Raw genomic sequence first — 27,317 nt, forward strand, 5'->3', positions numbered from 1 at the left:
CTGTCCAAAACGCTGCAAATGAACAGGCTTCTTTTTCCACTGCCTTTACAATTATTATTTTCTTTAAAACAGCCAAGCATATTTGTTAACAAACTTCAAATTCCAGCTGATGTGGATATCCATCTTAGTATTTTGGTGTTTCATGTTTTATTCTCTGAATTCTGTAAACGTGTTTGAGAGTTGAGTGATTTTTTTTTTTGTTAAAAGCGTCACACAATTACGGTGCTTTAGCAAGCACTTTTATGTGGGAACTGCGCCACATACTGAGCCACATACAGAGAAGTTTGCTTTCTTTTGTAAGAATACAGAATAAAAATCTTTCCTGACAGATTCTCTCTAGCTCCTGAAAGTATTTCCTCAACGAAGCTCCCCCTCCTTCCCAAGAAAGGGCAGTATTGTTGCCTGCATGCTACTAATTTTTTACCCTTTAGCTACTATTTGTTATTTCACTTGTGTTGGCTTTTCACCAGGTCCCAAGTTTAAGGACGTCTTCAGTCAGTGAGCTCCAGATAAATACAGCCAGTTCTTACGCTAAATTTGCAAAACCAATAGTATAGAACTAAGGGCTACTGAGACACATTTACAAGAAAACTAGTGCAAAAAAAATTAATGATTCTATAGTATTGAGACTTACAGTAAAGTTGATGAGGTCATAGTGTAGATGAAGCTGCCTCTGCTTAGTGACATGTATTGCACCAGTATCATCTCTCTTTACCTAAAAGAGAAATCAGACAAGGCTGACTCAAACTCAAAGATTTTCTTCAGCTCAACCTTTACATTCCCAGAGGACATCACCCCCACTCCAGGAGTCTGAAGCTCCCCTCAGACAAGAACGCTGAGCGTGCAACAGCAGCACACACGGTTCTCAAACGAGGGGTAACGCCTCACTTTCAAAAGCACTCATGTGAGTGAAGAAAGAGTAGGGGACTGGCTCTGGACCAGGCAGCAGGAGAAACACATGTCCTCTGCTGGAGCAATTTTAAATCATTATTTGCGCTACAAGAGTTGCATGTCAAACACATGTGTATGGGTATTTGAGCAGAGGCTCGTTCTATTGCATGCACCGACATGGACAACAAGACAAGCTCGCCTTCAGCATAGACCCTTTTCTTGCTCTCTAAGTTTACCAAGAGAGAAGTTAAGAGAAAAAGGATTCAATCCAGACAACACAACATCTGGCAGCTTGAGCAAAGCTTATGGTCCAAGGCCATAGTGGACCTGGGCAACAAACCTAGCACTCTAAAGTGAAAATGCTCCATTTTCTGAAGTCTGGATATCGCTCTCATACTGAGATAAGACATGAGAACATCTTCAACCAATCATATTTGCATGTATAACTTCTGCAGATCTAAACAGTATGAGCGGCATGCCCTAAAGTCACATGCCAACAGAACCTGAAAGCTGTTGTCTCTTAGTGGTTTATACAAGTTTTTCCAGACTCATGTTTTGAAGCAAAAAATAAAATAGTATCTCAAATTCATGTGATTGCCCTGAAAACAATACACCTTCTTCTGCCTCCAGTAGAAATGAAATAAGCTGCAGATCAATCCTTCCGGAATGCATCAAACTCATGCCTCCAGATTCTCAGAGAGGGGTACCACTGCTTGCTGAAGAGCAATGACCAACTGGTTTGTTTTCCCAAGCTGGCTGCAAGCTGCAGACATCCCCAGCATGCACAGATACGACACTTTCACTGAGACAGAGGCTCAGTCAACTGAATATGTGAATAAGGTGTGACTATCTGAAAAGCAGCATAACACATCCAAGGCTTACCAGAAGAAAATGAACGACATCTCCTCGACAAAATGCAAGCATGGGGTTCACCGAGTTCTGTACAGCCACAAAGTGCCATGCCAGAAGAGGGACACTAGAAGGGTCCATCTGTTAAACAAAAAGCACAGCCAGTATTTAAGGTATGCAAGGCAGAATCTCAGTTCCAGGGCACATGCTGCTTGTCAGCTGCTACTCACTGACTTTGCCATGTACACACACAGGCTGCAAAGCAATTTATTGGTCTGCTGGCAGCTGATCAGTAGCTTGGGGTCTTTGGTCCAGCCACATGGTTTAAGGGCAACGTGTGTCTCTTGGCAAAGTGGATGGCCAGTCAGAAGAAAACCTCTATCCTAGCTGCTTAATGTAGATCAAATCTCACATGGATGGATGGACTATGACAAGCTGCAGCTTGCTAGCAGCCTTGTCTCCATTGTCCCAAACTAACATACCCCACATCTTACCCCAGTTGCTTTTTAAGAGGAATTACACCAGCAACTAGTGAAAGTGAATAATCAAGAGTTTAGAAAACTGTTCAATGCTGTAATTCCACTTTGTTTCTATCCTTGCAATTAAAGGGTTCTATCGTATTGTTCTTATGTAAACAAATGTCTTCCGTTCAAGGTGATTGTAGCCACAATCAGGTCAATGTCCCATCTGTGGGTGTGTCCAGGCCACAGCAGGGAAGATGAGAAGCTGAAAGGTGTCCGAGTTCCTCCCTTCCTACTTTTTGGAGAAATTTAACATTTTCACACAAGTACAGCTGAAAGCGGCCTTTTCACCTCCTTTCTGCCCACATCAGTCGAACAGATTATCACTGCAATCCCACAATGCAGAGTTTACTGCATGCTGATAAACCGGCGACACCAAACACCTAAGCCCTAATCTTATCCCCTTCACTTTAGGAATTGTTTGCAGCCATAATCCAAAAAAGCAACTGTTTGGCTTCATTACTCACACGACCATAAGGAAAAGTCATCCACACTTTCAGAGATGGCTTCAGGCCAATAACCAGTATCTTCAAGAAAAACAAAAAAAGGCAAAATGAAATATTTGACTATATACACCAGAAAACTTCTCCTTTGTGATTTCTCACACAAAGTCTTCTGCAAGCAGCAAGTTACCTTTGTTAGGGAGGCCATGGCCAGCAGTGAATACTGGGTGATAGGATGGTCTCTCAGCTCAACTTTTGCATGTAATGGTTCAATACAGCAAACTTCCCCCTTTGAGCCACTGAAGAGACATCGAGATTCACACGTTCTCACACCCATAACCCTCCTGCAAAGATGATAAATCAGCTTGGTGGCCGGCTATGAAGGAGACATCAGCCCAACAGTCTCATGAAATCTCAAGTGTGATCCTTCATAAATATTGTTTTCAAAAAGCGCTTTCCACAGCTCCAGAGGTGACTTCAGAGTGTCACTGGAAGCAGTCCCATACAGCTCCTCAGATACGGACAAGAATTCCTTAAGACCTTATTTAGCAGTAAAGGTTTGGCAACTCCTGGACATGATCTGATTCCCTAGACTGCAATGCCCAATCCTTCCCCCTTGTCCCTCTTCCTCTTGAACAGGCCAAGAAGAGAACCAGCAGTTACTGCAGGGCAGCTCCCACTAATGAAACAAGAAAAACCAAGAGGCAGCACTTTTATGTCAACTACAAAGAGCCCACAAGGAATGACAAGAATCTGGACAATACATAGATACCTTAACAATTTAGGCTATTCTTTGACTATTATGCTGCCAGATAGCACCTTGCTTCAGCTGTGAAGTTATACTGCAGCCCTAAACTACACCCTCAATATTCAGACAGTAGTTTTATTGGTTCAATGGGGTTTTTTTCCCTTAGGTTTTAGAAACTATAAGCCAGCATTAGTTTCTTGTACTTTCTATGAGTACTTAGAGTTATTGTCTTACTTAAATGACAGTTCAAATACGGAGCCTCCGCTGTCATTGCAAATTGCAAGCGTTGGGTCATCTGTAAACTGAGAAGATAATTCGATTAAAAGTGGCACTAAGAAATAAACTACAAAAAAAAAAATGGATAGAAAAATTTATGGTATGGCATTAACAACAACACACAAAAGTATAACCATTGTACCTGCCAGAAAGGTACCTTTAACATACAGCATTGAGACAATTACTAGCTTTTTTTATGATGTCTAAGAAACACAAGGTTTTATGTTTGTGCCTTCATCCTTCCAGAAAGCCGTATTGCTAGATTTTGTTATCAAAGTCCCATTACCTGCTACTGCAGCTCAGAACTACAGCACACCAAAACCCGTGGTACCACTACAACAGCTCATAGCTTCAAGCCCATGAGTTGGTGCCAGAACTGGTGAATGGGCTGCAGTCAAAAAGACCATAATCAGAAACATCCAGAACTAGTAATGATACCAAATAATCAAGATAAGAAAGGTCTCCACCCTTCTGGAGGACTTTGCAACCCAGCATCTAGCAGCACAAGCATCTGGGGTGTATAGCAGTGTCTGAGTACTCTTCAATGGCGGTACTGCCATCAGGTCATGAGCTACAGGAAGGTGCCACTAGGAGCAGAGGATCTGGCACAGGTGAATATTCATCTTTATGCACAGGGCAAAGATGGCAGAGATGGAAGCGTGGAAGATACAGCAGTAAGGGGGCACCTTCACGCCCACAAAACATTTTTGGTGAGCCAGGTCAGGCCAACCAGTACATGAGAACCTGTCCTTGAGCAACGTGCCCCACCAGACCCACTACACTAGTTCCATGTGTATGGGTCTGGGGTGTCTCAGCAAGGTCCAGGAAAGGAAAAGAGACAAAAAGAGTTGGGGTGATGCACCAAAGTCAATGCTCTGACCAGGCTGCCAAGGAGCATTATGCTCTGGTAGGAGAGGTCCACATAAAACAAAGCCATACACAAAATCAGATAAGAGTTTCTGTGTATGATGACAACACTACGTTGAACAAGAAGCCATAGATGATTTATCTTTCAACCCAAATATTCCCAACTAGTGATGTGAAAAACTGCTGATACAAGCTACTTTCTACACTTTTAAGTTTAAAGTTCGCAAGTCATGAGTCCAGTTGAAACCACTGCATGTTTTAGAAAAATGTATTCTAGCAACTAATTCTTCGTAGACTTTTGCATCAGAGAGGGGACTTATAACAGACAACTGTTGTTTGTTACAGTACAACTCACAGCCAATACTATTATTTCAGCTCTCAAAATGCTTTTCTTTCTTAAATAGAATTTATGCTCATTCTTCTCACCTCTGGACACCATCGCCATATAGGTCCTAGGTAGCTGCTCTCACCTGTAAATCTAGAAGTGCTACACAAGGAAAGTTTACCCATCTGACTGAACACGAGTATGGTTTGAAAAAAGAAAAAAAAAAGTGGTATGGAAGGAGTATATGTAGTGTTTGTTACCTTAATGTGCAAAATGGCTGTTCCCGGTGGGTGGGCATCTGTTATTGATCGTAGGAGCTTCCCACTGGCCAGATCCCACATTGTGATCTGCAAGCAGATTGTTCTCAGTACACACATTTACTGCCAAGGGGCTCTCTCCATCACCTCGTGTGTTAGTACCTCAAAACCTTTCTATATTCCCAGTATCATCCTGGGTTAGTAGGGTCTTCATACCAAAGAAAAGTGATCTGAAATCTGTTCTTACAAGCACTTTATTATCTGCTTATACTCTTGTTGACAATACTAGAGTTGACATCTTCACAACCCTGAATCATGTCCTTTTGGCAAGCTCTCACCACTTGCTCAAACTCACCTCACAGCTATCTGCCTGATAACACAACTAAAAAAACATAAGATAACTTTGCTACCGCACAACACTGTTCAAAGTCATTCAACGCGTTTCACAGAATCAGTGAACAGTTGAATAATCTCTGCTAGCAGCCATTAGCGAGCATCTCCACAGCTACCATGAACCCTGTTACGCCTTTTCTCTTGCATTTGCTCAGCATGACAGGTCAGGTAGGCTGGTACACAGCTTGGCTTGCACTTGGATATTAAATTCAGCCAGTTTCTCAACGAAGAAGCAGGAAGCCCCAACCTACCTCATAACTGAGGAATATTTAGCCCAGAACAGCTGAGATTACACTATGAATCAAACTTTTTACTGGAAATACTTTTTAATATGGTTCCATAAATCATCTATCAAAGCTTCATAGGCCAGATGTTTCAAAACTGCTGCTCTAAAATATTTTATATGAGTATCATTTAAAATTGGCCACTGCTCTGCATGGATCAAATCCACATGGTCTGGAGCAGTCTGTCATTTAGCCCTATCTAGGCACTGGAGTGTGTTTATCTAGAACGGAGGTGAAAGCCGAAGGAGCAAAGGGAAATGAAACTAAAAAGAGAAACAAAGCAGCTTTCTTTGTATTCCACGGACCTCTAAACGTTACCAAGTTCACTTCTATCCATTTTGGTTTAGTTTTAGCATTATAACTTTCGTTCAGGAATTGTTTTCTCTCCTTAGGTTCAGAGAAAGGCATAAAACTACAACAGCAGACTCAAACCCTTTCTCCCCCACGTTCACGAAGCTATGCTGCTTCTGTCATACAACACAAGTAAGGTATTACTAAAAATGAACTTTGGGACCAGATATGAGTTTAAGTACTTTCAAGTCATCACCACAATAAAAAATAGCTTTAATTACAAAGCATCGATCTCACAAAGTGACCTAGAAACACTAAGCTGATTGTCCTGGTGACCTGTGAAACGTGCCATTGCACATTTCAGCTTATCGTCAGTGGAACTTACATCACAACCAGCCATGATTCATTGAATCCTTCACTATATACTGCATCAGCCATTTCCTCCACAGAAACTTACCCCAAATAATCAGCTCACTGAATGCAGGAACTGGACAAAAAAGCTCTGGGCACGTCAAGCCATGTTTTGCTGCTTCTCAACACAAAAACAGCTACATATTGAGTGAGCTCGGCTTAGAGCTACTGTCACCTCTGGACAGTCCCTCAGTAACAGCCTGCAGAAGACCACAGCACTGGACCATCTCATCCCATGGGAATTACCTGTCCTTTCGCAAAGCCACACAGGAGCCTCGAGCAGTCGTTGTTGATACTGAGAGCAGAGATAGCCCCATACTGGGCCCCAACAGCAGTGCTGCCCAGACACAGCCGAAGAGCCTGGTTTTGATCTAGAGCAGAACAATTAGTAAGAAATTAAAAAGAAAAAGCAGTGATTAAAATTAACATCATGCTATTATTTACACATACAATTCACTTGGGGTATATTAATGATTCACAGGCTTCCAGTTAAGTTCTTAAAAAAGAGTTTACAAGATGAGAGCACATGGTAGTACAGGGATAGTGGGACACTGTCTGGCAGGGAAATACAAAAACTATGTTAAAAAGTACAAAACAGGCAGAGGGAATATAGAAATGCAGAGGTATTGCAAACTGAAGAAGAAACTACTAGAAAAATCAAAGCAATATCGAGCTTGCCTTTTACTATTCTGCAAGGGTGCTTATATTGTAGCAAGGAAGATGACAGAAAATTAATTCTATCTTCCAAGCCGTATACTTCTGTACGCCGATTTGAACATCGACCACAAATCCCCAACGCAGGCTTTTGGCAAGTGTAATTTTACATAACTTTTATTCCTCGCTTTCGTTTGATAAAGGCCAGAAGCTGGAGGGAAAATGAACTTGTGTCCCCAAGCTGCACAGCTAAAATGCTCAATGAGTTCCAGCGCATGGAGCTCTTATTTTAATAAGGAAACAGTAACCATCACCACTGTGACAGAACTTCCTTTCCTGAGACACAGGCTACTGCAAAGGAGGTGCCAGTGCCTGCACAGCCCCATGGGGACCGGACCGGAGCACGGCCATGCCCCTGCCTGCCCCCCGCAGACAAAAAACAACAGGCACCTCCCCCTGCGCTCAGTCCTGGCATGCTTCCACCACCAGAGACCGAAAATTGCTTTAGAAGATGTTGCACTTCAGGCGTTATGAATGATAACCCTCTGCCTGTCTTTGGTGCATTGCTCTAAAAAGCTAAGAAAACAAATGTTCTGGATCTGCTTTTTCCACCTCTCTCCATTTTTGTCCTGCTTTTGAGTGGGAGAGGAAGAAAAGATGCTTTGTGAGGACTGTTGGAATACAGACCAGAGATCTGAAATACATCAGGAGCACCACGACAGCACTGTGTGCAGGACTTCGCCTTGAGCAAGGAAGGGAAAGGATGGGATTCTGGGGAACAGACAGCAGCTGAGCACCAGAAACCCCCTGGAAGAACTGCCCAAGGCACGGGACGCATTCCTCCAAGTTGCAGCACCACTAGCGACGTGCTAGATGTGAAACAGAGCGTGGATGTCTCTCTCATTTCTTCCCCAATATGAAGGGACGTATTCATCAACCGGCACAGACAGATCGATGGCTGAGCACATACACAGCGGGAGTCACCTTTCAAATTCTACCAGTACAAAGAGGCATCAGCGGGAGAACCAAAACAAACACTAGCAAAGAAGAGTACCTGAACTCATTGATTACTCTAAAACACTGTTCAGAGTGAGGAGAAAGAGGTTAGGGCCAAGTTCAAGTTTTTCCATTCTATGCCTTGTTTTCCTCCATCTACCTCAATAAACTTATCTGCTGTAGTGGACCAAAAAAAACCCTAAAAAATTCCTTTCCCTGCAAAATCTGGAGAGTGGTGGTAGAGCGGTAGGGATGGAGAGGGTGTTACAAACACCACTTGTAGGCACAAGCACAGCAGCTGAGACAGGGCCTGGGAGAGACAGAAAGGCCATGCTCTGTCTTGCAAATGCACAAGGAAGGCTCGGGTATCACAGAAAACTGTCAGTTTTGATCTAAAACACGACAACAGTAGTAGTCAAGAGGACACCACATGTTAAGGGTGCTCAGAGACATCAGGATTCTTGTGAATGTTGAAGAGCTCTGCTCTTGAAATCTGTTGGAGGAAAAGAGAAAGGTGCCTTTGGCTGACCATATCGATGAAAATCATCATCTTTTCATCAGGTGACAAGCAGCCCAGGCAGTTCTGGAAAAGGCTACCTGTTCTTCACGTACTTCTGCTCTGCTGCGCCTGCCAGCACAACGCCTGACGCTGCAGGAAGAAGGAAGCATCTTCCCTTTCTTCCTCTGCAGTCTGCCTTATGCCAAACACAAAACAAGGGAGTTGCATTTTCAAATGAGAATGGACATCTGCTTGTTTACACTTAAAAACATTTCATAAAGACACTGCTTCTACTGTGAGAGATGTTCAGTTACACCACAGGTAGATGAAGATTATTTTTTATATTGTATACAAAGGATGCACACAATTCAAGTGAATATACTGTGAATGGCTGCCATCATTCAACACCTAAGAGAAACATGGAGCCAAAACTACTTCAGCATCATTAAAGCAAGAAGTTAGAAAAGCAACATGCAGTGCATTGCATCTGCCACTCAAGCACAACGCAGAGTCTTCCTGAAGGTCAGCCCGATGCCATGGAGCCACAGGAAGCCACAGCACCTTCTGCTCCAAGGGCCAGGCAGGGTGTTTCAGCCACCACCTCTATTACCAAGCACAAGGCAGCGTAAGTGCTTCAAAACTAAGGCCGTCACTCTGCACACAACTCTCCTTACTAGGATAAGATGAAAGCAGAAGCCATGTGATGGAAATAAAAAATTATCCTTTGTCACGCCACTAGAAAACACCTTGACATCACTCTGACAAGGGCATAGACAGCATAGATCAGAACAGGTCAAAGAAAAAGAAGAAAAATCACAGAAGATTTCCATGGAAGCTCAGAGAACATGGAGCTACAGCTGGAAAACAAGTTCCCCACAGAGGCATTCCAAATGGTGTCCTTCAAATCCCAAAGAAATAATTCCTGTTCCAGATGTCTGGGAAGTCTTCATTTACAAAAAGACCATGTGCTAACCATAAAATACATTTAAACATAAGGTGAATACTGCAGTACTTGCTAGGAAAAGCGAATTGCATTCTGTTCCTCCCACTTCAGCTAAAACCTGTCAGTAAGTCAATCAATAACCCGTTTCCTGTAAGGCATGAAAAAGGAGAATCTTCTACAGATTCCTCTGAAAAGGGCAGCAGCTTCAGAATCATTACCACTTTCAGTCCAGCTTTACATCTTTGTACACATACCTACATGAACTTTCAAATCCATTTTCTTCTTCCCTCACCAACAATGTCCATTCAAAATAAAGACAATCCCCACTCCATCCCAAAATTGCTTTGTATGACTCAAGTTATTCCTCCCTAAGAAGGAAGTGCCCATTGTTTGCCAGAGACGCATTTTCAGAGTTGAGAAATGATCATTTGGAAAGCTAACCCCAGAGAAACCCATGCCAGTACTTGTTCTTGTTTCCAGTCAGTCATCAAAAGATGACACACAAGGAAGAGCCATTAGATAAGACTTTTTTTTTTTTTTAAAATTAACTACAAATAAGCAGGATGAAACTCCTTACAAAGCAAAGCAAGGTGCCTGAATCAAGGTGCTCCTATTAATCAACCGGTAGAGTAATAAAAGTGGATAAAAGCAAAAGGTTATAAAAGCTGATCTGATGATTTTCCAGGCTAATATTATCAGTTTTGTATTAAGGCACATTTAGTATTAAGCATAAAAAGTTTTTTCCAAATGCTTGAAACAAAGGTGGCTATCAATTGTCCAAACAAATGTTTTTAATTTCTCAGTTTACATAAAGCAATTCTTCATCTGAAACATTTCTGGCAGTAGCTATTTGTGTTGCTCTCAAAGTCTGAAGTCAAAACAAGATGGCACTTCGATACAGCTCTACAAGTAAAGAATAAAAACAAGTTTGTGGATATGAAATAAGTCACTTTCCAGAACAAAGGAATAAGCATAGCGCTCCAGAAGTTATTACTTTGCAGATCACCAGGTTTTCATCAAGATCTTTTCCTTAAGCCACGATTTTCCTGAGTTTGAAAGGCCTGCTTTATTTCCTGTAGAATTACTCAAATATTACAAATTTTACAAATAGGTCCTTTCCTCCCACCGTTATTAGGCACACGACCAGTGACTGCTCTCCCAAGAGGTACATCCCTCTTGGGCCTGGGGATCAGGAGGACCAGAGATGGTGAGCTAATGGGACAGGCTGCAGGCACCATCTCCCCCAGTAACACAACAGCCCTCCCCTAAAGCAGAGCATGCTGAACCCTCCTCCCCACACCCTGCCCTCAGCTTAAACTAGTCACAGGGATTACTCAGGGCTGGGGTTAAGTCAGACACCTGTGGCTACCACATCAGGAACCCACTGGTCCCTCCTCAGCTGCACAGCCGGAGCACGAGCAGGGCTTTCAGAAGTTGCTGTCTGCTTGCACGGGTTTCTCAGTTTCTGGCTTGTGGCCCTGAATCAGGTTTTTACTCCACAGTGCTCCCCCTTGGCAGCTCTCAGGCAGAAATAGACGGACGGTGATCTCATGGGACAGCCTTTGTCCTGCCCCAAAATACTGCCTCCACACACAGCTGCCCTAAAACATTATAAACAGCACATTTCCCTCTTCCTCCGCTGTTCCTGCCTGGAGAATTGGGAAGTGTGCAACGCACGTGCATTCAACAGCCAATTCCTAGACGGGTCATCAGGATTATCCACCGACTGGTCACTGCTCTGCCCTACTCACTGCTCAGCGGGCGTCTTAAATTCTGGCACATACAACATGCAAACTTGGGCAAGACAGGAGTTGTTCATGCAGGGTACGTGCACAGTGCAGCGTTACTGTACCTTTTCCTTTCCAGTCCACAGAGAAAGGGCCAAAAGAGGAAGGAAAAAGCCAGAAATCAATATAAAAAGAGAGGAATGAGGTTACAAACAGAATATATGTGATAATCTTCAAAGACAGTGAGAACCTTCAGATTTTGCTGATAGTGTTTCCTTTTGTTAACATTTCATCTTCTGATTTACTCAAGTAACTTAGAGGATGCTGTGATAACTCGTGTTTTAAAACCAAGTGGTTTAAAAAGCGTGTGGAATAACTGAAGAAAAATGAGTTTATAAACTGATTTTTATAAATTTGGACTTGATTGTATTGAAGACCCCAAAAAAAATCTGTGAGGAAATAAAACTGGAAGTTCACAGTGACATAACTGGTAAAACTATCTTCAGCAGTTTCTGCCAGCCAGCCAGTGAACTCCCCATTAACTTCAAAAAAAAGCTAAGGACAACAGTTCCCAAAATCTAGTTTTAATGCTGTCTTTAGGTACTTATACCACATGTTCTTCCAAGATATCATGCTACCCCCACACCTCAGCAAAGACTCGGGACACTAACCATAAGTTTTACAGCAAACAGAGAAAATAAATGGTTCAACACTGCTGGTTTTGGCTGGGAGAGAGTTCATTTTCTTCATAGTAGCTACTACAGGGCTATGTTTCGGATTTGTGCCTAGAACAGCGCTGATAACACAGGGATGTTTTCGTTATTGCTGAGCAGGGCTTACGCAGAGTCAAGGCCTTTTCTGCTCCTCACCCCACCCCACAAGGCGGGGGGGGACGACACAGGAAGCTGGGAGGGGGAGAGCTGACCCCGACTGCCCAAAGGGATATTCCAGAGCACACAGCGCCATGCTCAGCACATAAAGCTGGGGAAGAAGGAGGAAGGGAGGGACGTTCAGAGAGATGGCATTTGTCTTTCCCAGTAACCGTCACGCAGGATGGAGCCCGGCTTTCCTGGAGATGGCGGAACCCCTGCCTGCCGAAGGGGAGTAGTGAATGAATTCCTGGGTTTGCTTTGCTTGCGGGCACGGCTTTTGCTTTCCCTATTAAACTGCCTTTATCTCAACCCACGAGTTTCCTCATTTTACCCTTCTGAGTCTCTCCCCCATCCCACCGGGGGGGAGTGAGCGAGTGGCTGTGGGGGGCTTCGCTGCCGGCTGGGGTTAAACCACCACAAACACTAATCAATACAAAGTTTAGCTATACAGAAATTTTCTGTCCGGAACATAAAGTTTCCATGAAAAATAACACATTTCAGTGAATTCTGTTTAGGAGCTAGTTTTTGAGCAGTGTAGCTCTTAGCTCTTCTAGAAAGATGTAGGAAAAAACCTCTGAAGATTATTTATTGTTATATATTTGCTGGGAGAGCACTTCTCCACTCCAGCTAGCAATCCTCAAGAAAAGTCATGGCGCACCGCGTAACTGCTCACTTGCACCATGCTCACAACTCCAAACAAGTTTCAGAAAGAATTTGGCAAAAGGATGGCCCTCATTTATAGTGAGAAAAAAATTCCCCCTAGCGAGCACAGCACTAGAAACAAGCTAAGGGTCACATTCCTAAGGCATAAAAAATTGTCCTTATCCAAATGTGGTAACAAAGCATCAAATAGAAGATAAACTACCCAAAGGACAGGTAAAACGGGCTGACTACAGGCCTCCAGGCGTCCCTTCCTACCAACACTTCTGCAACACGTACAGGATGTCAAAGAGTTGGCATCTAAACCAATTGTAACCCACAAGAAAAATCTTGGTTTTCAAAGATGAGACGCACAATCTGAGAACTGTCCTGTGGTAATTTTTCAAGAGCCAACAGAAGCATTCAAAAAAGCAGAATGAAAGCCACCCAAGTTTTCCTTTAAAAGGACAAAGCAGACAAGTCAAGAGGTATAGGTGGACTTACAAGAAGAGACAAAATAGCTACATAAAGTCAAATATATGAAAGAAAAACATAAAAGGGTTAAAAAATTTACTAGTGACACAAAACTATTCAGAGGAATCTGAACATCAGCAATGTTTAGCCAGAAAATGAACCTACACTTTCACAGGCAAAAAAAGGTGATGTTTCCACTCTACCGTATAAACCATGCACACAGCTTACAAAACTTCAGGGAGAAGGCCAACAGCGTCCTGGCCTGTATCAGAAATAGTGTGGCCAGCAGGAGCAGGGCAGCGATTGTGCCCCTGTACTCGGCACTGGTGAGGCCGCACCTTGAATACTGTGTTCAGTTTTGGGCCCCTCACTACAAGAAGGACATTGAGGTGCTGGAGCATGTCCAGAGAAGGGCAACGGAGCTGGGGAGGGGTCTGAAGCACAAGTCTTATGAGGAGCGGCTGAGGGAACTGGGGGTGTTCAGTCTGGAGAAGAGGAGGCTGAGGGGATCCCTCATCGCTCTCTACAACTACCTGAAAGGGGGTTGTGGCGACGAGGGTGTTGGTCTCTTCTCCCACGTAACTAGCAATAGGACAAGAGGAAATGGTTTCAAGTTGCGCCAGGGGAGGTTTAGATTGGATATTAGGAAAAATTTCTTCACCGAGAGAGTGGTGAGGCATTGGAGTGGAGGCTGCCCAGGGAGGTGGTGGAGTCACCATCTCTGGAAGTGTTCAAAAAACGTGTGGATGTGGCACTTCAAGACATGGTTTAGGGGACATGGTGGCGCTGGATTAATGGTTGGACTTGATGATCTTGAAGGTCCTTTCCAACCTAGTGATTCTGTGATTCTGTAAATCAACCTAATTAACACATCTAGTAGAAAAATGTTTTGACAAAAAAAGTGCAGAAATTGATCAGTCTACAGACATAAACTGCTGGTTTAAACTACAGAGTAAAACCAAGCCAGAACACTAATTCTCTCTCTTTGCACACAAAGAAGGCCTTATGCAGCCATACCCTGCGAGAATTTCTCTCTTTGCAGATAGATCGGAGAGCACTGCTGTCAACGCCCAAGGTTTAGTCACAGAACTGAAAGAATTTAGCAGAGAACAGAAGTGGCCAGAAAGCTTATCTGAAACAAAGTTGGATGATGTACTTTCATTCCTCATCACCTTTAAATTACAGCACAGACTCACGAGAGAACTTCAGTTGCAAGTTGTGGAGGTCTCTGGCCCAGTCCTGCTGCTCCAAGCAAAGTCAATGAGATCAGCTTACTCAGGGCCTTCCTGAGTTCTGAATATCCCCAAGGAAGGAGAGTCCTATGCTTCAGCACCTTCATGGTGAAAAACTTAATCAGAGCTTCCCATGTTGCAACTTGGATCCACTGCCTCTTACTTAACACCATGGACCTTTTGAGAAGGGTCTGAGTCTCTTTTCTACACCTTTCCGTTAGGCAGTAGAAGATGGCAACATGATGGCCCCTTAGCCACCTTCTCTCCATGCAGAAGAAACCAGATTCTCTCAGCTTCTCCTCACACACGATGTGCTTGAGCCCTGTAATCATCTCGGTGACCCTGCTCCACTGAGCAAACTGCAGTACATCGTCTTTCTTGTACTGAGCAGCCCAAAACTGGACACAGTACTTCAGATGTGATCTCACAAGTGCAGAATAGACGGGAGTAATGATCTTTCTCAACCTGCTGAATGCACTTGGGATAATATAGCCCAGTATGCAGCTGCATAAACAATAACTTTATAGGTTTCAATCGATCAGAAAGCTTTAAAGGCCCTGTTGCAAGCAAAGCTCTTCAAAGCACAGACATTTATTTTCATAAAAGCCTATCAGTGGAAAGCTGATGTTGTGCCAAGTTTCCTGAAGGCCACAAAATGAACTGAATAACTACAGACTACACAGCCTCATGGCCAAAATAACAGTAAACATGTTGGTCCAAAGTAATCAATGGTGTAACAAAGAAAACTTTGCTTAAACACACTTGCATTGACCAAAACAATCAGACAAATCTTGCAAAAGTACATCAGTTGAAACACCACAGCACGCTAAGCATCTTGGACATTCGGGCATTCAGTGGTCCGTCCTCTTAAACAGACTTGATGCAGAAATAATCATGGCAAAGTTAAAAATGTCCCTTCCCCTTTGTATGCTTACGTAGAGACCTAGAGCCGCTTGTGGAGTGTAAAATGCTAAAAATAATACCTCTGTCATGACATATGATACTTGCAGAGAACAGCTTCTGGTTTAAAAGCTTAGTGCCTTCATAGCGTCTGCATGTAGAGAGCGCAACAGGAAAAACAGAGTAAAAATGTGTTCCATAGTAGCGATATTGAAAACCTCCACATACTAGACAAATTTTAAAAAAGCTACAAAGATCTACTACTAAAAACTCAGATCATGGGTTGACTGTAGCAGATAAGAAGTTATTTACATTCAGATTAAGCACATCCTGTAATTGTTTCAATACTAGATTAAACAAATGGCTTCAAATAGTTTAATGTCTAATACGCGGGAAGGCAAGTCTTACACTGTCACAGTCCTTCCCATCCTTATTTGTACCCTGTTCCCCATAGCTTCTGGTGTCTTGAATAATTTCAGCCAACTTCAAAAGAAAAGAAGATAATGAAATTTCTAAAATTGTTAAGAATAGATAAAAGGGGCAAAACTCGATGTGTATGAGAGCAATTGAAGGGCTGTTCTCACCCAGCTCATAAACTGTATAAACAGGCACAAGCTCAGAAACTTTTTTAAGAAAGTTTGGTGGTAAGAGGAGGGGAAGAATAACAAAATGAAGGGACACAGAGGTGACCGGTGCAGGGGAAGGTCAGGGAAGGAGAAACCTATGACACAAGCCTGCAGGTAACCATGGGCCAGAAGTTCCACTCCCCAAGGAACACATTTTAGTTTCCCTAATGCTGGCAGCTATTATGTCATAGGGGAGAAGAAGATTAATACTGATGAGATGATGGTTATATACTGGTTCTGGTTTCTTCCACATGAAAACAGAGTTAATTCATATTTAAACATAGAATAGACAATTGTCACAGGGTGAAATTTCTCAGTATCAATGTGTCAATCCCCAAAGCAGAAGAAATATGTGAGTATTAGGACAACTAAAATATTACTTGTGATTTACTTTTTTACTGAAAGAGAATCGCATTTAGCACAAACAGAACATATTAGAAGAAATTCACCCTGCAGTTCTAATTCAGTCTGGGTTTTTTTGCTTGTGTGTGTTTGGGTTTTTTTAAAGATCATTACAATGCCAAAAAACTCAAAACTTTCTTTTTAACTTACCAAATATCAGTGCTAACCCATGGGAAGTCCCCACTGCTATCAGATTTGATGCCGCCTGAAACAGTCATGCAGAAAGATTGAAAGTAGAAACATCAGTCACAAATCCCGCACTTAAACTCTCACGACACCCATGCAAAGTTTGCCAAAAGGAGAAGATTTAGAAGGTTATAGATACAACCAATTTCTAATTATGTGACAAGCAATTCCCACATGAAAGCTAGAAAACTATTACACCTGAACAACCATCACACAGATTTTTGCAAATTCAGAGGGCTGCCTTTTCCTCTGCTGTTTGTAATTCAAATGCTCAGAGTGGTACCCACAGTGAAATTTCTTCTCTGTAAAGTCAGCCTCATTCTTTTGGTCTGGTAATGGAGAATAACGGCTCAGAGGGTTTTTCCCACTGAGGTGCTACATCCACATCTGAACTCTGCCACAACCCTGGGCACTGCCGGTCTCCTGAAGAGCCAGTCTACAGCAAGCCCAGAGACTCCAACTTCCTTCCATGGGGAATTAAACATAGCTCCAAGATTCTATTGCACTTGCAAACCTCCACCCAATTAAATAAAACTTAACAGAAATCACATAATGCTGCAGATGTTATTAATGTTGTTCTACTTTTTATTTCTCAGCAAGTGTAAGTCATATTAAAAAAAAAAAAAATCAAGTGCTTTAATGTCTGGAGTACGTAAGTACAGGTTTTTATCCTATGTGCACATCAGTCACAGCACGCTTCAAATTTTGCTGTGCAACCTTTTGCCTGAGATGCAGCTATGGTTTTTTTCCTTTTTTTTTTTTAAACAAGAAGTATAATCCCTTGTGGATTGCTGCTACTACAAAGCAACCAAGCACATCTTTGGTTTCTTCATAAAACTTTAATTTCACAAGGGCAGAACAAATACTTGCTGTATTCACCTCCTTAAAATGTTTCTCTTCTCCTTTAACTATAGGCAGCTTCAATTCTGACGTATTTTAATTAGCAGGCTTGACTTCAAAAAGTTTAATGCAAATTGCTACGCTGAGTATCGTTCAGAAAGGCTTTTAGGGAAATCTTATATTTTAAGGTCATATTTCAGTTACATCAGAGCCATAGAGAATTTGAACCTACCCCTTCATGAGCACTTCAGTTGCTTTGAAAAATGTTAGGAGTCAAAGCAATAATTGGCAAAGAAGAAACAGCTAGGGAAATCCAGAGTGTTCAACAGATCAACACTTACTTTACAGGGAAAGGCTGGGTGCTCAACTAACAAGGCCTGGTGATGACATGAAAAAGGGGAGAGCATGGGGCTTGATCAGCAGAGGGGCAGCTGGGCACTTAAAGGTTGAACTCTGCCCCCAGGAACTGGATTTCATGCTGCTTCTCCCACCCCTCATATATTTGAAAATTCTTAGTAAGGGTAAGAAAGAAGATGCATTTATCAGCTGTCTTAAATTACTGCTGTAACAAACTTGCATGAAAACTAACTATACAGTACTTGAAAATTGTTAGAGTACTTACAATTGCAGTGGGCAAGCCAGCATCCACTTTGTCCTAGAAAAACAGGACAAGTCATGAGTAAGAGAGACAGAACTCCCAGCTCTGTGCATGTCTCTAATAATTAGAACTACAACACGCAGAAAAATCAACACAAGTTGCATTTTAATAGTCCCACCAGGGCAGGCAGTGCTGAGGGAACCACTGGCTAGAAATACCCATAAGGGATGAGAAAGTGCACAGAAATGGAGAGGAAGCAGAATGTTCTGTAATTCCCCATGATAGCTACTGTGTTCTTCTCAAAACAGGCTACTCTTACTGATAACAGTTCTCAGCATTCTCTGTGTACGTAACATGGACACTGACTGCAAAACAACTTCCCTCTCCCCTCTCAAGCACACCTGATCAGCTTCCCATTCAGGTAGCTCACCCACACCTCCATCAACACGAGTCACAACCAGCGGCAGCACACTGAGACACTGCCCGCACAGCCATCGCAAAATGCAAACGAGTCACTTGTATTCCATGCTAACAAGCCTACCTTGCATGCTTCAGGAATCACACACTTTGTAAGTCACCGCCTCGGCTCTGACCTTGGGCGGTCAGGTTTCCCCTGGCAGTACGATCTACAGAGCAGCTCTACTGCACCTGGGCCTGAAGCGCAGTCACGGACGCAGGAACGTGCAAACCTGCTCCTCACTCTGCTCAGAGCGATGAGCGTGCGCTGTGCCTGCCACGGGCATTAAGCAAACCTGTTTCCAGCATCCTCAAGCAAGCAGAACAATAGCACTCCTATCATTTTGTATTAACATTTCCCATCAGGTTTAATGACATCTAGCAACACCAATCAATGTTAAAGAGGACCTGCCATATTGCTGCTGCAAGAAGTGAGCTAATACCCAGTTCACTACTGGCTAGGGATTACTAGCTAGTAGTTTCTGTATCAAACATGTTAGTATTATCCAGAACTAACAGCAGGGGAAGGGAGAAGATCACACACAACCACCTCCACACCAGAGAGGTTCAAATTTGTCTTAATGGATGCGACCAGAAGGAAAAGACACTTACTGCTGCAGATACTATTTGGGCAGAAATTCCTTTTAGAAGTGAGAGCCGTATAACTGATCCATGGAGTGAGAGAGAATCTGGGAGTTTTTTCTTCCTAAGGAAATAAAAAATAAACCAAATGCATTAGAGCAGAATAAAAGTTTGGAACTTTGCCTAACCCGCAGCTAAACCAGCAGGTAAATTCTGCATGCACTTGTACCTCATGCAGTTTCCGTTCTTACTCTTGGGGCTGACATGCACAGAATGAAACAGACGTGAGATTAATAGCAAAGCCTGCTAGGCACCACTACGCCTGTGTAAGATTTGTTTTTAAATCATCTCTCGGACAGGGAAAAAAAGTTCTTCAAACAAATTCTCCGTTTCAAGCACATATCTGCAAACATTAGAATTTATTAAAAAATTATTATAAATTTATAAATTATTATAAAGCCTGAAAGCAACACTTTTGCTCTTTAATTAATCTTCCAGTGAGTCAGAAGTTTCAGCCTTTAAAGGCGAGTACCTAAGGAAAATAAACAATTGGAAAAGGCTTATGGGCAGAAGACAGACTCCGAGGAAAACTGGTTGTATGCCTAAAGAATAATATTCAATTAAAACACAGCTGATCTGATACGAAAGGTTAAGCCTTTCTGTTTACGGAGAAAATGTTTTTAAAAAGTAATAATGTATGGGTGACAGTTATTTCTAAAGAGCAGTGGTATACTGCAGCGCACACAGTAGAGGGAAAATCCCCAGGAAAGTTGCAATTTCGCTGCCAAGCAGACACCACCAGAAAGCCGATTTTCCAAAACTAAGAGGTAAACATTTAGTTCTTATCTCTCCAGAGATGCACAAATAAGTAGCTCACATGTAGGCTGAAGAAACATGTTGTTAATAGCTTCTATTACTGCTAAGGACCCATAAACATGGTAACTAGCTTCACCCAAAGGTGACAATAACACTTCCAGGCTTTTCTGCCCACTCTGTCTGGAAATCTTTAAGCCATTCCAGGTAACGTTTCCCTCAATACAAACCATCTTGTCTGAAAAAGAAGGGACAGTTCAGTACACTAGCATACGCCACCATAACCATCACACATAAGAGCATTTATATCCTATGCAATTGCTCATACAACAGTCACAACTTCCCACGGCACATAAGGCGGCCATGGGAGTGTCTTCAGATCCCAGATCAGGCCATCATTTGAGTAATTAATGAGACAGTCAGCGGTATTACAGCTAATTATCACATTCCAGGCTGCTTTTAGATGTCAAGATTAGCATTCCATTTACAGGAGTGACTTCGGTTCACTTGCCTTTTAAAAATAACCACCAGCTGCTTGCAGACTCTGGAAGTCATCAGACACGCCTTTGAAAGATCTTTAAAGTCATCATGCTTCAGTGTTTTAAAGATTCCATTAAAATTCAGAGAAATTTAAATATTCCATCTCCCATAAAATGCATTTTTATATATATATAAAAAAATATATGGGGCGGCAGAGAGAGAGAGAGAGAGATAAAAAAATGCAGGCTAGCCCTGCAAAAACATGTCCTGTCTTTGCCTATTTGATCTTGCAGCAATAACACTGTTCTCTCAAAACCAGCTTCACCAGAGTCCCTGCAGTGGGACTTCATCACCAGGACATAACAGCAGGAGACAAAATCCACATATGCAATTAAAGAGTTCCTACCCAAGTAACAGACAAATCGCATGCTCACAGCAAAGCTCGGGAAGGAGGCAGCAGGTTGCCTCAGGAAGTTTCAACTGCTCTTAGCTTTGGATTGTCCTTCTACCCACTCAAAAAAAGAATAATTCATTTTTAATGAATATAAGTAGCGCTCCTTCAAAAATCAATTAACCTCCCAGGCTACGAGTCCTGAAGTACCTTTTCAGGTGTGTCCGGTCCCCGCTGTCAGAGCTTGCTACAGAAGATGTGTCGTAGGAGTGCGTATCCGTGTTATCAATGTTCAAGAGAAAGGGATCCTCCAAAATGAAGGACTCTTCTTCATCATCGGTCTGAAGGAAGATAATCACCACAGCTTACTAAACATTCGGAACACACAACAACCTCACTGAAACATTAGCAAAACGGCATCAATTAAGCAGAAAAATGGAGAGGATAAGATAGTCTCATATGTAAAAAACAGAACAGTGTATTACTTTACTAGACTGATTCTGCCTAATCAAAAAATCACGGTTTTACTGTTTTTTACTGTGAATTCTGAAAACCGAATCACAGAAGCGGGCTGGAGAGAGAGTTATTCAACTAATCTTTCCTCCTCAGCTGTTACCTACTCTATTAGAACTTTAACAGACCTTTAACTAAGCTGTTCTCAAAGGTGTCCAAATGCCAAGAGAAGACCTAGAATTATTATCACCTACTTCAGCACTTCATCAAGTGGTGGCTCAGAGTCTACCAGTCCCTGCAACTGCTATAAGGGTTGATTTTGCTCTTCTCTCTGCTCTTCTGCTGGTGAGACCTCTCTCTCTCCCCACCCAGGCTTAGCCTGGAACTTTTTTATAGTATGTTTTAAACAGCCATTCTCCCTGATGCCTTCTAAATCCAGTACAGTTCATGTTGTTCTCAAAGCACAGAGCCAGAGAGCGCAAACACAATACCCCTCCTAATGCCAAACATGCAGAGAATAGAGTAGGTGCCCCTCATTTGTCTTACAGCTGGCAGTCCTCTGCCCATTTAGTGTCTCTTTTTCCAGTGCAGCTGTAGAATTTCTTGGCTCAGTCAGGTTGTTCTCCACTAAAATCCTTTTCAGAAGATGCTTTGTCATTGCCATCCCGAGATAAATAGCACTGGAGTAAGACTTCACATTTGTCTGCACTGAAGTAAACTTTCTTCATGATTACCTCTCAAGTTTAACACTTGGATTGTACTCCTCTGACATGGATGTGACTCCACCTCCTTACACTTTGGTATCACCCAGATTTAGTAAGTTCTCTCTGCCTTCATCACCCAGGCATCAGCAGAAAGAGGATATGCCTCCGTACATGACCCCTTCTGCTATTCATCTTGTTCCTAGACTGTATCGGTTTGGGACACCTTATATTTGCATCTTTAATACAGCTTTTTAAAAAGAACTGTCACCTCTCACGGGTTCCTTTTCCCTTTATGCTGGCTTCCTAGAAAGTCCAACCACCAATTTCCTCAGTTTGTTAAAAAGTTTGTTTTCTTGGAGCTTATCTTTGCTTCCATGCCTTTCTTTTGCTTTCTAAGAATCGCGCATTCACGTAGCTATTGTAAAAATTGCACCAAGTTGGATATAACAGACACAAAGTCAGTCCTTCCCTGTAAGGTACTACAGGCAACGTCAGGTGTTAAGACAGTTCATTACTCCTGCCAGAGGGCTAAACACATAAATGGAGTTTTGAGGAATTTAGTTCTCATCTCCTCCCACAGCTTAAGAACTACATTATCTGCATTTATTTTTACCTTAAAAAAAAAAGTTGTTTGATGGCCCTGACCTTTAAGGGACTGTATAGCCTTCAGGTGACTGTCCAAGTCCACAGGTGAACATGCTTAAGTTTGATGGAAATCCTTTACATTTGAGCTGTGGATATTTTGATGGAAAAAACAAAATTCTGTATTACACACTGTACAGCAATTACTCAACTGGCATGTGCTTTGTCAGCTACCAGTATCAGGAAATTATGAAGTTGCACAATTTTATTTCCTAGGAAAAACACAATATGAGAAGACCCAGAAGAGTATGTGCTGCCTCATCTTAGCTCCTCCCTGTAATGGCACTGGCTGCATGGCTGATGGACCACTCACCTCATTTAAGATGCTCTCCAGTGTCGGAGGGGTATCAACTTGAGGAATGTCGAATTCTTTGTCATCGATCTGTACATCAGAAACCACAGACTGAGTTTAGGTTGCCTACTCCACCTTCCAAACTTTTATCTAACTAAAGCGGGGCGGGGGGAGGAAAGCAGCTATGCATGCACTCCTTCCAACGTACCTCTGCCCAGAGAGGCACCACGTATCCTGCAATTCCTCCTATTTAAAAACCATTCTCTAAAATCGGGCATTGCAAGACAGAACAGGGAGTACTTAGTATCAAAAATAGAAGATAGTTCTCTGACCTGTGCCCGGATCTGAAGTTAGAAATTTTTAAAAAAGGCATTTGAAAAGAGCACAACCAATGTTACACCGCCGACTGCACGACCAGGCTCGGCCACAGCGGCTCCAGGACGCGGGATTAATGTTAAGCTCTGGGTGACCGGCTGCTCGAGCAGCCGTACGGCACAGGCGTGCCTGTTACCTGCCTGGGGCCCACCGGCAACACCTGCACACGCCCGAGTTTCTGCGGAAGGCCTGAAGGCGGCGAGAGGCCGCCATGAGCGCGGAGCGGCGGGGTCAGCCCGCCCCTCCCTCGCGCCGGCCTGAGGGGGCGCGCGGCCCCCGGCGCTGAGGGGAGCGGCCCGCGCGGGCGGGGGCCGGCGCAGATACCGCGGGGCTGCGCGGCCCGGCCGCGTCCGCCTCCCCGCCGCCCTTGGGCCGCATCACCCGCAGGGAGGGACGCACCAGCTCGCTGTCCAGCTCCGTCGCGCTCAGCCGGAGCGCGGGTGGCTCCGGGCACGGCTCGGCCTCCGCTCCCGCGGGGCAGGCGCCCTGCTCCGGCGCAGCCTCCATCGTCGGGCTGCGGGGCGGCCGCGGCTGCTACCACCGCCAGGCCGGCAGCGCCGGGGCTCGAACCCGAGGCCGAGAGACGCCCCCCCCAAGCCCGTCCTGCGCACGCGCAGCCCGGCACGGCCACCCGCCCCCGCGCCGGCCTTAAAGGGGCCGCGGCGCCCGGCGCTGCCGGGAGGGACTGAGGGACAGGGACGGCGGGACAGGGACAGAGGGACAGAGCCGGCGGTGCTGCCGCACAAAATCCTTTAATTTAATGGGAAATCCCGCGTCTGCTCCACGACGACGGCTGGGAAACCGGGCCCGGGACCGATGGGTGCGTTAACCTCCAAGGAAAGGAAAAGGGAAAAAAATTAGTAATAGGTCAAGAGAGGAGAGACAGAGATCAACGTGCATCGCACCCCTTCCGGACCCTCGGCGCCTTAGCTACAGCCAAGTGGGTTTTGCTACAATTCCCAGCATTTTGGGGCCCGGGATTTGGTCTGCACAGCACCAGTCTGCAGCTGCGTCCCAGCAAAGCCAAGAAAAAGTGTCACTGTAGGTTAGAAATTGGGTGAGAGACAAAAGCCTTTGGGAATATGTGGCTAATTTTAGACAAGGCAAGAGCTGCTGTAACAAGATTTGGTGCCCGAACATTTCTGTTTTCATTCAAAAAACCACCCGGAAAGGCTGAGCAGCATTTGCAGCTAGTTCAGCATTTCGGTTATTCAAGACGGAAGCAAGCCATGTGGGATTTCCAAGAGCCCTCACCAAGCGAAGAGGCAAGGGGAGGGGTCACTGCTGTGAAATGTAAAATAAAACACACATTGGAAGGATAAATACTTACAGTTTAACGATGTCAAGACACCCAAGCTACCGTGATCTCTTACCTGTGCCTGCATACACCATCGCGGGGTGACGCCATCCAGTGTACTGATCGGTCAGAGGTTGGGGGAAGAGCCCACGTTGTGCCCATTGGGAGGCACGGCAGCAGGTGAATCGTCATTTAGGGTTCCAGCTTCAGCAAAGGCACAAAGCGCACAAAGAACATCCTACAGCTATGCCTGCCTTACCTATTTGGCCTTCCTGTTGTTCTTCCTGAAGAGCAGACATGTTTCCCTCCTCTTTGGAGAAGGCTCTGTCTTGTACCTAGCAGCAAAAGCATGCGGATGAACACGGAACATCCTGAGTGTCCTCTTACCCTCTAGGCAAGCACCTGCCAGGCAGGTCCCCGTTTTCCACCTCCACCTGAGCAGGAACCAGTCCTCCTGCTGTCCTCAGGGCCAGGCTCAGCTCAGCAGTGACAGCAGAGGATCTACCTGTCCAAGGACACCTTCTGAGCTCTGAAACAGTTGACTAGCAAAAGCTGTGGAAAAAGCATTTACAGAAACGGGCCAGCCAACGTCACCAGAGCAAGCTGCTCAGTGGAGGGAGCTTGCCGTTACCAACACACCATCATCTGTGCTTTGAAGATGCCTTGAGACTAGCAGGTTACAGACAGGAAAGTCTTCCTCAGAGACGCCATTCGTTCGGGAGTCCCATTCGGGAGACCACACACAAGACGACGGGCGCTACGGCAGTGGCTCAGCAGACCCGCCGGGGGCCTGGCACTGTCTATGGTTTCAGCTCTGAGAACTGCCCAGAGGCTCTAAGGATACACCCTGCACCAGCAGTGCTCAGGCTAGGAAACTGGAACCACAACAGAGTCGTGACGCTTAAGACAACAAAGGTCTCCAGGCTGACAGAAGATTTAATAGCGGTCCAAAGAAGTCATTGGTGGCATGGAGATTGTGACTAGGGAATAAGAGTCACTTCGGTATCTGAGAACTAGGGAGGCATTAACTGATGCCATCGCATAGTGAGTTCAGAACAAACAAAGGGCAGCACGGTTTTCACTTTTTCCGGTAACGCTGTTCCCAACAGCGTCCTGCCAGCAGCAGGCTGCTGCAGTTTGCTCCGGCTCGGACACCAGAGCTCACTGCTGGAGGGAGGACAACATCGGCCGTGCAATAGCCCAGGGCTTTACAGCAGGCACTATGGACTGCACAACCGCTGCACTATACGGCTGCTGAAAGGCAGACTGATCACCCAGTAATATCCAGAGTATAAGCAGCAGGTCCCTGGATGAGTGAGGAAGATGAGCAGAGCTCCAGAAGAGGCTCCAGGCAGAAATCCACAGAATCAGTCACACCAAGAAACAAAAATGATTGAGATTGCAATGAACGGTCCCCCACCACAGCCTGAGAAATGCCACCTGCTAGAGATCCTGCAATTAGAAAATGATTAGGAAGGCAGCTTTAAGGAATAAAATAAATGTTTAGGATAGGTGAACGTCAAGAGAAGTCACAGCAGAGTTTCTCTTTCATCCTGCAGAGCTGGATGATACATACTGCTTTTCCTTTCATCAAGAGGACAGAGTTTTGAAAAACACAATCACCCTTTCCAGCTTCCTCCATCTAGGCAGGCTCCACAGGCTTGTGGACACTCAAGCAGCACGCTAACCAGATTTCAGAGCCAGTCCAGACAAAAGGACAGGATTTATGTGAGGAAGTAACTCTGCTTTAGAGCTATGCTGGCACTGGTGAGCTGAACCTTTCCTCCTGCATGCACATCCACAAGTGTTTAAGGGTTTAGTGACCGATTACCACCACACGCTCTCCTCCGTGTTCTAAAACCTTCCTTTCCACTGCCAGCTGCTCCAGGATGCTCTTCTGCAGCAATGGTGCATTCGCTCCTCTTATGACAGCTACTAAGTCTCCTCCCTGAAAGGTGTGAGAAGCACATCAGTCGGTAAGTGCTCAAGTGGTGACCCCTGGGCGCGGGAAACCACCACAGCACCACATCATGTATGATATTATAGAATCACAGAATCATTAAGGTTGGAAAAGACCTTCAAGATCATCAAGCCCAACCATCAACCCAACACCACCATGCCCAGTAAACCATGTCCTGAAGTGCCACATCTACATGTTTTTTGAACACCTCCAGTGATGGTGACTCCACCAGCTCCCCAGGCAGCCTGTTCCAATGCCTGACCACTCTCTCAGTGAAGAAATTTTTCCTAATATCCAATCTAAACCTCCCCTGGCGCAACTTGAGGCCATTTCCTCTCGTTCGATCACTGGTTACTTGGGAGAAGAGACCAGGCCTTCCTCCCCAACAGAGCTGCTCTGCTCCAGAACAAGAGGGAAACTTCAGAACAACCTTCTTTGTCGTGAGGTCTTTTTTTCTTTGGGAGTGAGCTGCTGCAGTAGCAGGAGGCTGAAGTTGAAGACCCCACAGGGCAACACACATGCCCACGTGCTAACGTGGCGTGAACACTGCTCATGGGGACTCAGCCAGCCACAAAACCCTGTGGACACAGGCATGTGTCACAGGGATTTTCATGCCTAACGTGGGGTAAGGGCCATGAAACATAGCCATTCATCACAGCCCTTCCCTCAGTTAAAAAAAAAAAAAAAAGAAGGGGAAAAAAAACCCCAAACCTCGACAATGTCTAGCT

At 44.4% G+C, this 27,317-nt stretch overlaps 1 protein-coding gene across 1 annotated transcript in view; it reads right to left on the reverse strand.

Moving 5' to 3' along the window:
- The window catches only part of VPS8 (VPS8 subunit of CORVET complex), a gene marked incomplete at its 3' end in the record, with an annotated part of 88,055 nt that extends 64,201 nt beyond the window's left edge, over positions 1 to 23,854 (reverse strand). The window contains exons 1-13 of the mRNA XM_082003665.1: positions 23,714 to 23,854; positions 22,979 to 23,047; positions 21,077 to 21,207; positions 19,213 to 19,306; positions 18,169 to 18,201; positions 16,671 to 16,725; positions 6,803 to 6,927; positions 5,181 to 5,267; positions 3,687 to 3,754; positions 2,895 to 3,048; positions 2,729 to 2,788; positions 1,774 to 1,881; positions 635 to 715 (exon numbers count right to left, since the gene is read on the reverse strand). Coding sequence (XP_081859791.1) covers positions 635 to 715; positions 1,774 to 1,881; positions 2,729 to 2,788; positions 2,895 to 3,048; positions 3,687 to 3,754; positions 5,181 to 5,267; positions 6,803 to 6,927; positions 16,671 to 16,725; positions 18,169 to 18,201; positions 19,213 to 19,306; positions 21,077 to 21,207; positions 22,979 to 23,047; positions 23,714 to 23,839 — 1,191 coding nt within the window. The 5' untranslated portion in view covers positions 23,840 to 23,854. The remainder of the gene's footprint in view (positions 1 to 634; positions 716 to 1,773; positions 1,882 to 2,728; positions 2,789 to 2,894; positions 3,049 to 3,686; positions 3,755 to 5,180; positions 5,268 to 6,802; positions 6,928 to 16,670; positions 16,726 to 18,168; positions 18,202 to 19,212; positions 19,307 to 21,076; positions 21,208 to 22,978; positions 23,048 to 23,713) is intronic.
- Between the last annotated feature and the right edge of the window lie 3,463 nt (positions 23,855 to 27,317).

Source organism: Phaethon aethereus (genome assembly GCF_964289735.1).
Source record: "Phaethon aethereus genome assembly, chromosome: 9".
In the NCBI taxonomy this organism is placed as follows: Eukaryota; Metazoa; Chordata; class Aves; order Phaethontiformes; family Phaethontidae; genus Phaethon; species Phaethon aethereus.